Source organism: Ailuropoda melanoleuca, chromosome 7 (genome assembly GCF_002007445.2).
Source record: "Ailuropoda melanoleuca isolate Jingjing chromosome 7, ASM200744v2, whole genome shotgun sequence".
Taxonomy (NCBI): Eukaryota; Metazoa; Chordata; class Mammalia; order Carnivora; family Ursidae; genus Ailuropoda; species Ailuropoda melanoleuca.
In genome coordinates, this window is record NC_048224.1 from 72,753,652 (window position 1) to 72,771,343 (window position 17,692).

General features: G+C 36.0%; 1 protein-coding gene across 3 annotated transcripts in view; it reads left to right on the forward strand.

The window, feature by feature from the left end:
• BRCA2 (BRCA2 DNA repair associated) overlaps positions 1–17,692 on the forward strand; it is a 62,352-nt gene that overhangs the window by 4,887 nt on the left and 39,773 nt on the right. For 2 of the 3 annotated variants that reach the window (XR_004626692.1, XM_002918223.4), the window contains exons 4-11: positions 5,259–5,367; positions 6,220–6,266; positions 6,359–6,399; positions 6,588–6,699; positions 7,452–7,501; positions 7,742–7,853; positions 9,493–10,605; positions 12,112–17,139. Coding sequence is in view for 2 of the 3 variants with exons in the window: in XM_002918223.4 (XP_002918269.2) it covers positions 5,259–5,367; positions 6,220–6,266; positions 6,359–6,399; positions 6,588–6,699; positions 7,452–7,501; positions 7,742–7,853; positions 9,493–10,605; positions 12,112–17,139 (6,612 nt within the window). In the remaining variant the exon portion in view is untranslated. The remainder of the gene's footprint in view (positions 1–5,258; positions 5,368–6,219; positions 6,267–6,358; positions 6,400–6,587; positions 6,700–7,451; positions 7,502–7,741; positions 7,854–9,492; positions 10,606–12,111; positions 17,140–17,692) is intronic. The other variant, XM_034665044.1, reaches the window with a different exon arrangement.

Consider the following 17,692-nt stretch of genomic DNA (forward strand, 5'->3'; position numbering starts at 1 on the left):
TGAAACCACCTTGCTCTGTGGCTCTTTATACATTGTTACTTCTGCCCAGAAGTTAGTTACTTCTTCCTACCTCTTTATCTAGCTAACTCATGCTCATCTTTCAGGTCTTGACTTATCTATCTGCTTCTGGGATGTTTTCCCTGTCACACTCATTTAGCTTCTAATGGAGGAGACTTACATAAGCAATTATAGTGGAATAAATGCTATGAAAAGGGAAATTCATGGTACTAGGAAATGCATATACTAAGAGGATATAGGTATGGGCAAAGGTTTTCTTGTATTTTTTGGATAGCAACAAAGTGACTATTCTGTAAAAGCGTATAGAATAAATGAATATTTGTTTTGCTTTAGAAAGCCTAATAACTGGTACACCTGAGTGGCTTCATCAGTTAAGCATCCAACTCTTGATTTCAGCTCAGGTCATGATTGCAGTGTCCTGGGATTGATCCCCGCATTGGTCTCCATGCTTAGCAGGGAGTCTGCTTGAGGATTCTCTCTTTCCCTCTACCCCTCCCCCAGCTTGCAGGCACTTGCTCTCTGTCTCTCTCTCTCAAATAAATAAATCAATAAATCTTTAAAAAAAAAAAAAAAGAAAGGAAAGCCTAATAACTGGCAGCTATCTTTGGAGATATGTTTTCAAAATGTGATTCCTGGATCACGAGAATCTCCTGAAATGCTAAATGAAAGAAGATTTCAGGCCCTACTCTGAATCTACTAAATTAGAATCTCTAGAAATAAAACCCATAAGTGTATGTTTTAAACTAATCGGGTGGGGGCGCCTGGGTGGCACAGCGGTTAAGCATCTGCCTTCGGCTCAGGGCGTGATCCCGGCCTTATGGGATCGGGCCCCACATCAGGCTCCTCCGCTGTGAGCCTGCTTCTTCCTCTCCCACTCTGCCTGCTTGTGTTCCCTCTCTTGCTGGCTGTCTCTATCTCTGTCAAATAAATAAATAAAATCTTTCAAAAAAATAAATAAATAATCGGGTGATTCTCATGGAAACAAAGACTGAAGGCAGGGAGATCAATTAGACCTATAATGGCCCAGGTCGTAGGGGGCCAAGTGCCTGAATTAGAGTAATGGTAGTGAAAGCAGATATGGAAGATAGAAAGTGTTAAGACCCCACAGTAGCCTAGACCTGAGGATTTCAAAGAAAGGATCAAATCACAGGTTTAGAGCATAACTAAGGATATAAGGGTGGCATTCATTGACATCGTAAGCACTGGAGGAAAACAGGTTTAACAGGGAATAGGCTTCAGGGCGCCTGGGTGGTTCAGCTGGTTAAGCGTCTGCCTTCGGCTCAGGTCATGATCCCAGGGTCCTGGGATCGAGTCCCACATCAGGCTCACTGCCCAGTGGGGACCCTGCTTCTCCCTCTGCTTCTGCCCCCCTCTCTCTCTCTCTCTGTCTCTCATGAAAAAATTTAACCTTTTTTGAAAAGTTTGGGGGGAAATGCTTGAAAGCATGAAAAAAAAATAGGTTGAGTTTTGGACTGCAATTTGGGACAGGAATAGGGTGTTAAGGTGATGTCCTGAAAGCTTTGGGGAATATAAGACTGAAACTAAAGAAAGACTACAGGCAGGAGAGAAAGCTATCGAAACCAACTATCTATTTGGAACGTGATAAAGTCATCACATGTAGTGAGGCAATTGATTATGATGAGGCCTAGGATAGAGCCTTAAGGAATATTTAGCAGATGAAATGCAGAACACAGAAAAGGGAATCATTCATTCAATATTTCATGCTTACCTTGTGCCTGGCAACTTGCTAGGCATTAAGGATGCAAACATGAATTAGATGGCTTTTGACCTTTAGGAACTCAGTCTTGTGTAGGACAAAATATATAAATAAATGCACCAGTGTAGTATATGCTATAATAGAAACATATACACAGCGCTATGTTGTGGGCATAGTAGAGGGAGCAGCCATCTATTTTATTGTACTCAGGAAATCTCCGTAAACCAGTTTGTGCTGAATCTACTGAATCTTGAAAAGACCTACCTAGAATCACTGGTTTATTCTCTAATTTAACCCGTTAGAATTGGTCTATCTATAATAAGGGAAGGATAGGAATGAATAAGGCTACTCTGGACTTGCTGCAAAGGAATTAAATTTTTTAAGGTTATAGTGCTTAAATAATTCTGACTGTAGTTTCCTGATACCTTTTGTTTTTGTTTAAATTCAGCATTAAAATGTAAGACTTAAGCTGTTTTTTAACCTACTTGTTTAGTTCTAACATCTATTGTTTTAAAAAGAATTATCCCTAAAATTTCATAAGGAAATGTGCTATGTCTGCTTCTCAGCAGTCCTTACTTCTCCATAAAATCATCTGAGTTTATCTCACCATTATTCAGCCTATTTATGGGATTCTCAGGTTACCTGGGAAATGTTGATTTGGGTATGAACTTATTTTTGCCTGGTTCATGTTTTTTACTTCTTATTTTTTACATTTGGGTTTTTCATTGCTAAGCCAATACTGATACTTTATTATTAACTGAAGTCATTTGTTTACTTTAGGGTTCATTCTCTATCAAGTCTGTGGATTTTCACAATTATATAATGTCGTGTATACACCATTACAGTATCCTACAGAATAGTTTCACTGCCCTAAAAATCCCTTGTGTTCCACCTAGTCACAGCGCTCCCCCACCCAATCCTGGCAACCACTGATCTTTTTATTGTCTATAGTCTTGTCTTTTCAAAAATGTCATATAGCTGGGGGCGCCTGGGTGGCACAGCGGTTAAGCGTCTGCCTTCGGCTCAGGGCGTGATCCCGGCGTTATGGGATCGAGCCCCACATCAGGCTCTTCCTCTATGAGCCTGCTTCTTCCTCTCCCACTCCCCCTGCTTGTGTTCCCTCTCTCGCTGGCTGTCTCTATCTCTGTTGAATAAATAAATTAAAAAATCTTTAAAAAAAAATATTTAAAAAAAAAAATGTCATATAGCTGGAATCATACAGTATGTAGCTTTTCCAGGCTAGCTTCTTTCACTTAGCAATGTATGTTTCCTCTACATCATTTCGTGGTTTGATACCTCATTTTTTTTTTGTTTGTATGGTTTTAAAGATTGTATTTATTTGAGAGAGAGCACGAGTTGGGGGAGGGGCAGAGGGAAAGGGAGAAGCAGACTCCCTGCTGAGCGCGAAGCTGGACGCGGGGCATGATCCCTTCCAGGACCCCCGGATCATGACCTGAGCCAAAGTCAGACACTTAACCGACTGAGCTACCCAGGTGCCCCATAGCTCGTTTCTTTTTATCACTGAATAATGCTGTATATGGATATACCAGTTTGTTTATCCGTTCATTTATTGAAGAACATCTTGGTTGCTTCCAAGTTTTGGCAGTTATGAATAAAGCTGCTATATCATGTGTAGGTTTTTGTGTGGACCTAAGTTTTCAACTCATTTGGGAAAATACGAAGGAATATGATTGCTGGGTCTTATGGTAGGAATATGTTTAGTTTCATAAGAAACTGCAAACTGAATTCCAAAGTGGCCGCATCATTTTGCTTTTCCGTCAACAGTGAATGAGAGTTTTTCTTGTTCCAAAACCTCATCAGCATCTGGTGTCATCTTTGTTTTGGATGTTAGCCATTCTATTATAAGTAGTAGTAGCTCATTGTTTGGTTTATTTAACTGCAGGGTTGTTGTTGTTTTTTTCCCCTGATTAAGATCTTTGTTAAAGTGAATGGGGAAAAGGTGAAATTTTTAAAAATACATTTAGATACTTTTAGTATCTTTAACCAAAAGTCTCATTAGAGAAGGAGGTTGGTTATTTTTTCAAAGTGGGGTTTTTAACTCACATGTATATTTGGCTTATTAGTGATTATGTCTATTTCCTGTTACTTGAGAAATGAAAATATAATGCAGTGTTTTATCTGTGCTACTACAAATAGTTCTCAGTTTGGTCTTTGCCTTATTTTATTAACACTGATACAATTTATTTTTCCCAAAACTTTTCTAAGTTGGTGATTATAGGATCAGTTAAAAAAACTATTGTTTTAAAACCATTTTTACGAGTAATAATAAGTGCCTTGAATGCTGTATTTGTGATACAGAAATTAGGAATATTGAAAAACAATAGAAGGGATTTGATAGAGCCGTATATAGCTTTAGAAACCCTGAGCATTACTGCTGAGACAGTAGATGTGTTCAACAACAGAAGTGTTTTCTAATCATTGCTAATACATTCAGCCAAGAATTGTGGCATGACTGTAACATCACACATTAATTTTAGTTGCTAAGGATACAGTGATAAATAAGACAAGATCTCTACCTCAGGGAGCTCACATTCTAGTAGGGAAAGCAGGAATGGTGTATGATAAACTCTGCAGGAACATATGGCAGCAGCAATCACTTAATCTTATGTTACGGATCACTTAATTTTTCCAGAGGAAGGAGTTTCAAAATGGAAGCCTGAAAGAGGATATTCCAGATCAAGAGAAATAAAGAGAGAGAAACAGTTTGTACAAAGGCCTAGAGTGAAAGAGTGCATTCTTACAAGATATGCAGGTGGTTGGGTATGGCTGAAAAGTAGAATGTGAAAGAATGTCAAAGAAATTAAGAAGTCAGATCATGAAAGTCCTTGTTACTCGGGAATTTGGGGGGGGTTTTGTTTGTTTGTTTTGTTTGTTTTGACAGATGTTCAGCAGTGGATCAGATTTGGTACCTTGGTAGGTTTTTAGTAAATGTCTTTTTCTTTACTCGTATCTAAGTGCATGTTACTTAATCATAGAACATGTAACACTCTGTTCTGTGTTCCACTTGTGTGAAATTTCAAAAAATTTCTCCTGCTATATTATAAACTCTTTAAAGTTAAAGCTGTCTTGAATTGCATTTCCCTAAGTGTCTTATGTATATTATATACTTGTTGAATGGGGGCAGACATCCTTTGAGACATCCCCTTTTGGGAGGAATCATCAAACTGAGAAACCAGTTCAGACTAAACTCCACATACATTTTCCTTCCCAGTATAGATGAGACTTCTTGTTTTTAAATACTTCTAGAGGTGGGGTGGCTCAGTTAAGCATCTGACTTTGGCTCAGGTCATGATCTCCCAGCTCCTGGGAAGGTTAAAGCCCCTTGTTCAGTTCCATGCTCAGCAGGGAGTCTGCTTCTCCCTCTCCCTCTACCCTAATTGTGCTCTTTCTCTCTCTCTCAAATAATAAAATCTTAAAAAAAAAATAAAATAGATACTTTCAGAAAATGAAAATTCGCAATCCAGAGCATATACATCCTCACGGAGTTATTGTACTCTTTCAGGAAAGGATATTACCAATAGTAAACACAAAAGTTGTTGCACAATGAAGTCTAAAATGGATCAAACAAATGATGTTACCAGCCCACCTCTAAATTCTTGTCTTAGTGAAAGGTATGATGTGTTATATTAAAACATTTAAATAAATATTTTCCTACATATGCTATTTGTTTTATAGAAATGCATCTAATTTTCATGCTAATATTTTGACTAAGAGCCTGAAAGAGGATCTTCTATTTTTAAATTATCTCCTTTTAGGTTGAGTCCTTTAAAACAATAATTGTTACATTAGAAACATTTACTTTGTTTTTCTTATAATGTTGAATTCATTGGTTTTTGTATAGTATTAAGTTTTTAAGTTACAAAAATAATGATGAAAAGCAATGCCCTTGAAATAGCAGCTTAAAGTCAATTATTTGTGTACTTTGAATCATTTGAGAGAATACAATGCTTTTATAGATTCACTTCACATAATTTTTAAATTCAAAACATGCAGTTCCTAGGAGCTGAAATTTGTGAGTACTTTATGCATTACTTTCAGTGGACATTTAAATATAATTTAGTAGTTACTTAATTCTTAGATGTTTGCTTTTTAAAAAGTAACAAAATAGGGGCGCCTGGGTGGCACAGTGGTTAAGCGTCTGCCTTCGGCTCAGGGCATGATCCTGGCGTTATGGGATCGAACCCCACATCAGGCTCCTCTGCTATGAGCCTGCTTCTTCCTCTCCCACTCCCCCTGCTTGTGTTCCCTCTCTCGCTGGCTGTCTCTATCTCTGTCGAATAAATAAAATAAAATCTTTAAAAAAAAATAAAAAAATAAAAAGTAACAAAATATTACAAAGTATTGTAAGTCTAATAATTGATGTGACAGAAAATCTTTTTTTTAGATTAATATTTCGTTTCTTCTTGCCATTTCTGTTATCTTTGAATAATCTGAAGGATTTGTGGTTTTTTTTTCCATTTTAGTCCTGTTCTACGATGTGCACATATAACACCACAAAGAGAGAAGTCGGGTATGATTAAAAACAAGGCTTTTTATTTCTAGAATACTCTTAAATTTTAATAAATGTAAAACTTACTAATTTTCCCCTCATTTTACCCCCAGTGGTATGTGGAAGTTTATTTCATACACCGAAGCTTATGAAGGTAAATATTCTACCTGGTTTATCTTTATTGTACAGTAATTGAGAATTTGATAACAGTGGCCTACCTTTGCCCTGAAATTTACAAATATGTACCTATAATCTCATGTAGGCATTCAGTAAATGATAAATGAAAAAATACTCTTAATCATCAGTGCATTTCTGTGAAAGAAATATTTTCTTCATTTCTAGGGTCAGACACCAAAACGTATTTCTGAAAGTCTAGGAGCTGAGGTGGATCCTGATATGTCTTGGTCAAGTTCTTTAGCCACACCACCAACCCTTAGTTCTACTGTGCTAATAGGTAATACTAGCAAATGAGTATTATGTAAGACAGTAGCTGATGTTGATACAGTGTCATCTCTAAGGCTTCTGACAAAAAGAATATGTGAAAAGATAAGTAGTAATTAGAATAGATAATACTATCTTTGAGAAATGTGTTAGTAGTTCAGAATAATTCTACTTAGTATAGATTAGGACAAATCACAAGTACCTTAAGTGGTGTTCTAGGAGTGGTATTCTGTAGGAGTCCATTTATAGGCAAACCAGGATTTTTTAAGTTGTTATTCTAGCAAAAATCCATTCCATTTTGATTTCTCTTTAGCTGGGAATTTAGCTTTGTTTTTTGTTGTTGTTGCTTAGATGAAATAACAGAGGTGAAAGTATGTTAAAAAGTAAGAAGTATTTAACATAAAATACACATTTAGACAGTATTATTATCTAAATAAATGCTAAAGTCTACAGGCTTTATCTTTTGAGTCATAACCCCTTAGCTCCATCGGATTTCCTAAGTCTTTATGGATAGTATCACCCAAAGTCAGGGTCATGAAACCAGTTTCTTAGAAGCGCCTTATGAGTGATACTAAGGAATGGAACGTAGTTTATGTTGATTGACCTTTCTAATGACCATACTTGAGTCCATTCATTTTGTTTCAAATGCATCATTTGCTCCAATAGTGTATGTGTCTTGTCTAACAAAAAAATACTTAAGTTTTCACATTAACTTTAGTGTATGGTATATTATACAGTATTGATAAATTGAATTTTTTTTAATAGTCAGAGATGAGGAAGCTTCTGCAGCTGTATTTCCTAATGACACTACTGCCGTAAGTATATATGACAACTTGATTATGCTGTCACAGTTGCTTACAATTTTAGAATGCCTTGAGAAATTATTTATCTTGCATTTTTTCATTCCTTAATTTATGATTTATCTAAGCCTTTGAGAAAGTCTCTAAACCTGATTCTATATGTGATTTTCTTGACTTCCTATGAAGTAATTCTAAGTTGAATATAAATGCAGTGAGAGTTTTTATACTAGTGACTTTAAAATATAACTTTTGCAGATTTTTAAAAGCTGTTTTTCTAACCATGATGAAAGTCGGAAGAAAAATGATAGGTTTATCCCTTCTGGGCCAGACAAAGAAAACAAAAATCAAAGAGAAGCTAAAAGTCAAGGTAAGTCCTTCTGTTTAATTGAACTGCTATTTTTAACTGACATCATTGAAGTATTGCTCTTCCTTTCTGAAAGTGAAAATACATTGCTTTTCCTTCTTAATTACCAAACATACTGTGCGTAGAAGCTAACTTGATTTATTTTTTAAAAGCATTGTATTTATTTGAGAGAGAGAGTGTGGGAGCAAGAGAGGACAAGGGAGCAGGCAGAGGGAGAGGAGCAAGCAGACTCCCTGCTGAGCAGGAAGCCCAAAGCAGGGCTAGATACCAGGACCCTGAGATCATGACTTGAAGCGAATCAGATGCTCAGCCTACTGAATCACCCAGGTGCCCTGAAGCTAACTTGATGTAAATGAAAATGTTTAATCATGGTAAGATAATACTACTCAAGATGCTATTGTAGGGGCAGCTGGGTGGCTCAGTCCGTTAAGCACCCGACTTTTGGTTTTGGCTCAGGTCGTGATCTTTGGGGTCCTGGGATCCAGCCTTGTGTTGTGCTCAGCAGGGAATCTGCTTCTCTTCCTCTCCCGTTGTGCCTCCCCGAGCTTGTGTGCACTCTCTCTCTCTCAAATAAATAAATAAATCTTTAAAGAAAAAAAAAGAAGATGCAATTGTGACACAAAAACAAAACCTACAGCTCAAACCTTACAGAGGTAAGAATAAAACTAATAGTTAACAAAATGTGAAGGCCTTATTTTCTAATTAGAAAGTAATTAGGGTTTCAGGGGTACCAAAAATTACCCAATCAGATCATTGGAATATTGCATTTTTCAGGGCACCTGGGTGGCTCAGTCGGTTAAGATCTGACTTCAGCTCAGGTCATGATGCCAGGGTCCTGGGATGGAGCCCCACGTTGGGCTACCTGCTCAGTGGAGAACCTGCTTCTCCCACTCCCTCTGTCCCTCCCCTGCTCATGCTCTCTCTGTCTCGCTCACGCACACTCTCCCTATCTCAAATAAATAAAATCTTAAAAAAAAAAAAAAAGAATATTGCATTTTTTTGGTATATATGTAAGTCTGTAAATGTGTAGGATTGGATAACTATGTGTGTATGTGTGTGTAAAATCATATTTTGCTCTGTTACTGTAGGGCCACAAATTTTTTTTTTAGATTTATTTGTTTATTTTAGAGAAAGAGAGCATGGGAGGTATAGGGAGGGGCAGAGGGAGAGGGAGAGAGATTCCCAAGCAGATGCCTGATGTGGAGCTCCATCTCAGGACCCTTAGATGATGACTTGAGCTGGATGCTTAACTGACTGCACTATCCAGGTGCCCCAGGCCACAAAATTAATTTGGAACATCTGGTTTGATAAATCTTAGAATGTTAAATTGCATATATATATAGTAAGATTGAGTGAGTTTTAATTGTGCAGAGCTAATAAAGAAAGGTTTTTAAGACCGGGAGTATGAATAAAAGGCTTTGGGGACATTGGAAACAGTCTTTACCAGAAAAACAGTAGAAGGGTGGCACTCCCTCCCTCTCACCCCTCCAAAAAAAGCTAGCACTCAGGATAACCCTTTAAATACTACATTATGTGTTATTTGGTATATACAATTTCTATGAGAAAGGTTGCAAGAATAGTACAAATTATGTGACTGTATTTTGAAATGTTATTAACATGCTTCTGTTTTAAATTTTAACAGGTTTGGGGAAGATGTTAGGGAACGCATTTGGTAAAGTAAATAGCTGCAGAGACCATTTTGGAAAGTCAACACCAAGTGTCCTAGAAGATGAAGTACATGAAACAGTTGCAGATGTTTCTGAAGAAGATAGTTTTTCATTATGTGTTCCTAAATATAAAACAAATCTACCAAAAATAAAAACTAGCAAGACCAGGAAAAATATTTTCAATGAAACAAAAACCAGTGAATATGGAGAAGCTAAAAAGCAAATGAAAGAAAATAAACATTCATTTTTATCTGAAATGGAACCAAATGACAGTGATCCATTAGATTGGAATGTAACAAATCAGAAGCCCTTTGGGAATGGAAGTAACAAAATCTCAAAGAAAGTTGTACCATCTTCAGCCTCGGAATGGTCCCACCTAACTCTCTCAGGTCTAAGTGGAACCCAGATGGAGAAAACCCCTCTACTGCATATTTCTTCTTGTGACCAAAATAATTCAGAAAAAGACTTCACAATCACAGAGAAAGAAAGCACCAACTTTATAACTTTGGAAAATTCTTTGCCACAGATTTCAAGTGTACCAGAGTATTCAGAGATGACATTAAATGAGGAAAGAGTGGTAAATAAGATAGATGAAGAGCAGTGTCTTGGAACTCATGAGGATTCTATTCTTTCACTAAAGCAAGCAGTAACCGAAACTACTCTAATAGCTTCTCCGCTTCAAGGTATCAGAAAGTCTATATTCAGAATAAGAGAATCACTCGAAGAGACGTCCAGTGCAGTGTTCTCAAATAATATGACTGATCCAAACTCTAAGGAAGAACTTGAAGTGCCTGAAAGTGGATTGGAAAAACATAACATTTGCTCACAGAAAGAGGATTCTTTAGGTTCAGTTGATAATGGAAGCTGGTCAGCCACTATCAAACATACTTCTGTAGCTTTGAAGAATTCAGGTTTAATATCAACTTTGAAAAAGAAAACAAAGAAATTTATTTATGTTATAAATGATGAAACATCTTATCAAGGACTGAAAACGCAGAAAGATCAGGAATCGGGACTAACTAACCATTCAGCCCAATTCGAAGCAAACGCTTTTGAAGGACAGCTGACATTTACAAATGCTGATCCAGGTATCTCTGTGTGGTGTGTGTTTCTGTGAGTGAGAGAATGCATATAGTTTTATGAATGGTGACAAGTTTTCTTGTTTGAATATGTGTCTTTTTCTTTAATCTTTCTAAAAAATACACTGCCTGCTTTCCTTCTTTAGTTTCTTTTTTTAGTTTTCCTTCTGCAGTTTTTTTGGTTTTTTAATCTCTGTATCTTATATTCAGTGTGAGGCAATGCCTACAGGCATTGTTTAGGCCTTTGATTAACAGCTTTCAAAATCATTCTATTCAGACTTGTTGGATCAGTTTCCATAGAATATGTATAGTCATCACTCTTAAGACAGAGCATGTGATTTATAAGAATCAATAATTTGACTACTTCCTGCTTTAATTTTACTGTATGCAAATTTGACAATTCTATAAATGTATTGTGCTATTTACTGTATATTCTGTCATGTAAAAAAATAGGAAAAAAGCGCTAATTGCTACCTAAGTTTAAGCCAGTTTTAAAATGAAAGTGATTTTTGATATTGTTGCTACATAGTTTTCTTAAGTATTTAGAGAATATTTAGAGTTATTACTGAATCTCTGGGTGTCGGAGAGTGCACAGTGAAACTCAATTTTTATTTGAGCAACGATTCTTCATCAGTAGCTAAATTGTATGTTAAAAAGATGATTGCCTCTTCCTTTAAGAAGATGTTAGTGGGTGGACTATCTTGGCGAATAACAGGTTTGGTAGAACTGGAGTACAGAGAAACTGAGATTTGGGTTAAAATCCAGAGAAGAATGTTTGATACTGGGTATGTCAGAATTAAGATCAATGAAAAAGCGAATGTGTAGTGGTGGTCACTGATTAAATAAAATGAGATTAGTAATTTTGATTTGCTAATAGGGAATTCAGTAAATTGAAAAGATTAACTCAGAGCAGTTTAACTCATTTGCCTTTATAATTGAGATTAGGTCATCCTTCAGGTCTTTCATCTGTAGAACCTGTTTTAAAAATTGATTTTTGGGGGGTACCTGGGTGGCTCAGTTTGTTAAGCATCTGCCTTCAGCTCAGCTCAGGTCATGATCTTGGGGTCCTGGGATCAAGCCCTGTGTCAGGTTCCCCACTCAGCGGGGTGTCTGCTTCTACCTCTCCCACAGCCCCTCCCCCCCACTCATGCACGCACATGCATGCTTCCTCTCGCTCTCACCCTCACTCACATTAGCAATGAATTTTTTCTAATTTTATTTTCCAGTAAAATTACTTTGAATTTGACTTATGGTAGCTAGCTGCTTTCTTGAACTACATACTAATTTTGATTGAATTGATACATGTTAGAAAAAAATACTAAGTCCTATTTATCTTTAGTTAGAAAATGTAGTAAGTTGAAATAAATATTTAGAATTCTGTCTTAAGCCTGACATTCACTTCTTACTTTTCATGTAATTCTTGTTTTAGGTACTATTTTTTTTCCTTAGTGGAAAATACTTAGTGAATGTGCTTGATGGCACTTTAATTTTGCCACTTTGTGTCTTCATGCTTAGGTTTATTGCATTCTTCTCCTGTCAAAAAAAACTGTTTACAGAATGACTCCGAAGAACCAACTGTGTCTTTAACCAGCTCTTTTGGGACAGTTCTGAGAAAAGTTTCCAATAATGGAACTAGCTCTCCTAATGGTAAAACAGTACCTCAAGATGTTGATTATAAAGAAGCAAAAACTAATAACGAAAAACTGCAGTCATTTATAATCACAGAAACTGATTGTCTGTCATCCTTGCAGGAAAAACACTGTGAAGATGATGCAAAAAGTCAAAGAGTTTCAAATATAAAACAAAAGGTCTTGCCTGCAGTAAGTCATCCTCCCGTGCCACATTCAGAAGTGGAAGGTAGTGGTATTCACTTTCATTCTCCAGAAAGCTCTTCATCTGACCATGACAATACTAGTCTGTTAACTCCTAGCTCCAGGGAGCCTCCATCAAACCCAGTCGTGATTTCCAGAGTAAAAGAATCACATAAAATGTCAGAGAAACTAAAATGTAAGAATTGTGAAGCTGGTTTTGAATTAACCAAAAGTATTCCCATGGAAAAGAATCAAGAAATACATGTTTTAAACGCAAACTCTAAAAATGCTAAGCTGTTGTCTTCTGAAGAGTATGTAACAGTAGCATCACCTTCTATGAAGGTACAATTCAACCAAAATGCAAATCTCACCACTATCCAAAAAGACCAAAAGGAAACTACTTTAATTTCAAAAATAGCTGTCAATCCAAACTCTGAAGAACTTTTCCCAGATGATGAGAATAATTTTATCTTAGAGGTAACTAATGAAAGTAATATTCCTGTTTTAGGAAATATTAAGGAACTTCATGATGCAGACCTCTGTTGTGTAAGGGAACCGGTTCTCAAGAACTCTACCATGATGATGTATACAGACATGGAGGACAAACAAACAGCCAAAGTGTCGATTATGAAAGATTTTGATTCATCAAACATAGATGATCTTACAGAAGAGAACAGAAATGGCATAAAGCAGCAGCTAAAAATGACTCTAGATCAAGATTCAAAATCAGACATCACTTTGGATATAGTTAGGAAATCAAATGGAAATAATGGTTACATGAATAATTGGGCAAGACTATCAGATCCAATTTCAAATCACAGTTTTAGAAATGGCTTCAGAACAGCTTCTAATAAAGAGATAAAACTCTCTGAGCATAACATTAAGAAAAGTAAAATGCTCTTCAAAGATATTGAAGAACATTATCCTACTAACTTAGCGTGTATTGAAATTATAGATACCTCATCATTAGAAAGTCAAAAGAAACTAAGCAAACCTCTTGCACTTGATCCACAGTCAATTAATAGTGTACCTGGGTTTGTGAAGAGTAGCACATATGTTTCTGATAGTAAAAGTGGTCACGCAGCTCCTCCAACTTTATCTTTAAAGCGAGATTTTAATTCAAATCATAATTTAACACCTAGCCAAAAGGCAGAAATTACAGAACTTTCTACCATTTTGGAAGAATCAGGAAGTCAGTTTGAATTTACACAGTTTAAAAAACCAAGCCACATAATACAGAAAAATCCATTTGAAATGCCTGAAAGCCAGCTGACTATATTGAACAGCACTTCTGAGGAACGTAGAGATACTGATCTTCATCTCACAATTAATGCGCCATCTATCACTCAGGTAGATAGCAGTAAGAAATTTGAAGGTATACTTGGAGGTAAGCAGAAGTTTGCTTGCTTGTCGAGAACCAACTGTAACAGAAGTGCTTCTGGCTATTTAGCAGATAAAAATGAAGTGGAGTTTAGAGGCTTTTATTCTGCTCGTGGCATAAAACTGAATGTTGGTAGTGAAGCACTGCAAAAAGCTAAGAAGCTGTTCAGTGACCTTGAGAATATCAGTGAGGAAACTTCTGTAGAAGTAGATACAAGAATTTTCTACCCAAGTAAATGTAATGATTCTGCGGTTTCAATGATTCAGATAGAAGATTGTAACAATGATAAAAATTTAAATGAGAAAAATAATAAAAGCCAACTAATACTACAAAATAATATTGAAATGACTGCTGGCATTTTTGTCGAAGAAACTACTGAAAGTTACAAGAGAAAAACAGAAAATGAAGATAACCAGTGTACCGATGCCAGTAGAAATACTCATAACTTAGAATCTGTTGGCAGTGATTCAAGTAAAAATGATACAGTTTATATTCATGAAGAAGAAAACAGTTTCCCATGTATTGATCAGCGCAGCATAGATCTAAAATTATCTAGCCAGTTTATGAAGGAGGGAAACACCCAAATTAAAGAAGGTTTGTCAGATTTAACCTGTTTGGAAGTTGCAAAAGCTGAAGAAACATTTCATGTTAATACATCAAATAAGCAACAGTTCACAGCTAATACAATGGGACAAAGCATAAAAGATCTTGACATTTTTGATGTATCCTTTCATACTGCAAGTGGGAAAAATATAAGGGTCTCTAAAGAGTCATTAAATAAAGTTATAAATCTCCTTGATCAAAAATGGACAGAGGAAGAATTGAATAACTTTTCTGATTCCTTGAATTCTGAATTACTTTCTGGCACAGATATCAACAAAACAGATATCTCAAGTCATGAGAAAACAGAAAATACTGAAAGAAAAGACAAAATAATGAAAGAAAGTGACCTAACTTGTACCAAAAATAAATTACCGACCCTCCAGCAAAGACCAGAAAGTGAAATCAAAAAGATCACGGCACCTACCATGTTGGGTTTTCATACAGCTAGTGGGAAAAAAATAGAAATTGCAAAGGAATCTTTGGACAAAGTGAAAAATCTTTTTGATGAAAAAGAACAAGATTATAGTGGAATCACTAATTTTAGCCATCAAGAGGCAAAGATGTCCAAGGACAGAGAGGAATGTAAAGATGGGCTTGAATTAGCATGTGAGACCATTGAATTAACAACTGCCCCAAAGTATGAAGAAATGCAGAATTCTCTAGAGGAGAAAAAACTTGTTTGTAATGAGATTGCGGTGGGACCCATGCTCTTAAGTGATAATTTATACAAGCAAACTGAAAATCTTAAAACAGATTGTTCCTCTCTGAAGGTTAAAGTACATGAAGATACAGAAAAAAAAACAGGAAGAAAGCCTACAATTTATACAAATCAATCCACTTATTCAGCCATTGAAAATTCACCTTTAGCGTTTTACACAGGACATGGTAGAAAAATTTCTGTGAGTGAGGCTTCACTATTTGAAGCAAAAAAATGGCTTAGAGAAGGAGAAGTGGATGATCAACCAGAAAAAATAAATGCTGCCAAAGTGATCTGTTTAAAAGAATATGTAGATGATTATGTAGAAAATCCTTCATGTGGAAATAGTTCAAGTAGTACCATAACTGAAAATGACAAAAATCATCTCTCTGAAAAACAAGGCTCAACTTACTTAAGTAATAGTACTGTGTCTAACAGGTATTCGTGCCATTCTGATTTTTCTTATTCCAGTGAAGTGTATAATAAATCAGAATATCTTTTAAAAAATAAAGTTGATACCCCTGGTTTTGAGCCAGTAATGAACAATGTTAGAGAGAGAGAAAACACTAGTTTTTCTGAAATAATGTCCACTGTAAGAGAAGTAGACACAGACCCACAAAGTGTAAATGAAGATATTTGTGTTCAGAGACTTGTGACTAGCTCTTCATGCAAAAATGAAAATACAGCCATTAAAGTGGCCATATCTGACTCAAATAATTTTAATTCAATTCCAAAATTAAATTTGGATTCAAATAATGCTGTACCCGCATACGGTACAGCCAGTAGTAAAAGAATCTTTGTTGCACACCAGACAAAAGTGACTGAGAGATTTACAGACAACTGCAGTATGGTAATTAAGCAGAAGACCAAGAGTAAATCAGACACTTACCACGTGAAAATTGTGGCAGGTTATCCTAATGCACTGGGTGATTCGGAGGATATTGTTTTTCCTAACTCTTTGGATAATGCAGAACATAGTTTGTCTTCACATAAGGCTTTTGCTGACATTCAAAGTGAACAAACTTTACAACTTAACCAAAGTATATCTGGATTGGAGAAAGTTTCTGAAATACCATCTTGTCAGAATAATTCCAAAATTCCTAATATATGTAAATTTAGTACAGGGAATCTTCCCAAGTCAGTCCCTTGTACGAATGCTTGTGGGATTTTTAGCACAGCAAGTGGAAAATCTGTGCAAGTGTCAGATACTGCATTACAAAAGGCAAGGCAGGTGTTTTCCAAGATAGAAGATAGTGCCATACAACTCTTTCCCAAAGTATCATTTAAAAATAATGAACAGTCAGACAAGTTCACAAATGAAGAAAATACTATGCTACATACCTCCCAAAATTTACTATCATCTGCTTTCTCTGGATTTAGCACAGCAAGTGGGAAACAAGTGCCAGTTTCTGAAAGTGCCTTATGCAAAGTTAAGGGAATGTTAGAAGAATTCGATCTGATCAGAACTGATTGTGGTCTTCAGCATTCATCTACATCTAGACAAGATGTATCAAAAATACCTCCTCCCTCTTGTATTGATAAGAGAGCCCTAGAACACTGTGGAAACTCCAAATTGGAAAAGGCCTACAATAAAGAATTTAAATTATCAAGTAACTGTAACACTGAGAGTGCTTCTTCAGAAAATCATTTCTCCATTAAACTTTCTCCATGTCCCTCTCCGCTGAAGCAAGACAACCAGCAGTTGCTACTGGGAAGCAGAGTATCTCTTATTGAGAACATTGATCTTTTGGGAAAAGAACAAGCTTTAGCTAAAAACATAAAAACAGAAATTGGGAAAACTGAAACTTTTCCTAATCTTCCTGTGAAAACAAATACAGAAATTTGTTCTACTTACTCCAAGGATCCAGAAAACTATTTGGAAACAGAAACGGTAGAGATTGCCAAAGCTTTTATGGAAGATGGTGAGCTGACAGATTCTGAACTGCTAAGTCATGCCAAACACTCTCTTTTTACACGTCAAAACACCAAGGAAACGGCCTTGTTCAGTTCAAGAATTGGAAAAAGAAGAGGAGATGCACTTGTCTCACTTGGTGAGTGTCTATTTTTTCCTTTTAGGTTGCCAGTCATTTAAAATTAAGTCTTTAAAAATAGTGGAATGCTAGCTTAAAGCAATTCAGGTATTATAAGCTATATTTTTATAGATTTGTTTGTATAGTTTAGGGGAGTGTGATTTCACTCTTGATATCTGAGTCTGTACTAAGAAACATGTTCTGAAGTTCTTTTAATGTATTTTTAGAGATCATTAATATAGTTATAATTGAGAAATTACTGTTAAAAGTTAGTTTCCCTAGAAAATCTGAAACTGCTTGTAACAGCCTGCATGATACAACTTAGTAACTGTTTTCAAATAAATATGACTATGTATATAGAGAGAGCACACAGAGATTCCAACTCTGGCTCTTACAAACTTTAAAAGTAGATTTCAGCTATAGGTGCTGGTTTGCCTCCTTTTTTCCATCTAGGGAGTATTCTACAGTCAGTTACTTTTAGCAGATAGCATTCTGGTTTTAATGCTATTTGGACTATAGTCTAACTTCTCTTTTAAATGTATATGTAACAACTTAGTTCAATTAGGTTAATTGG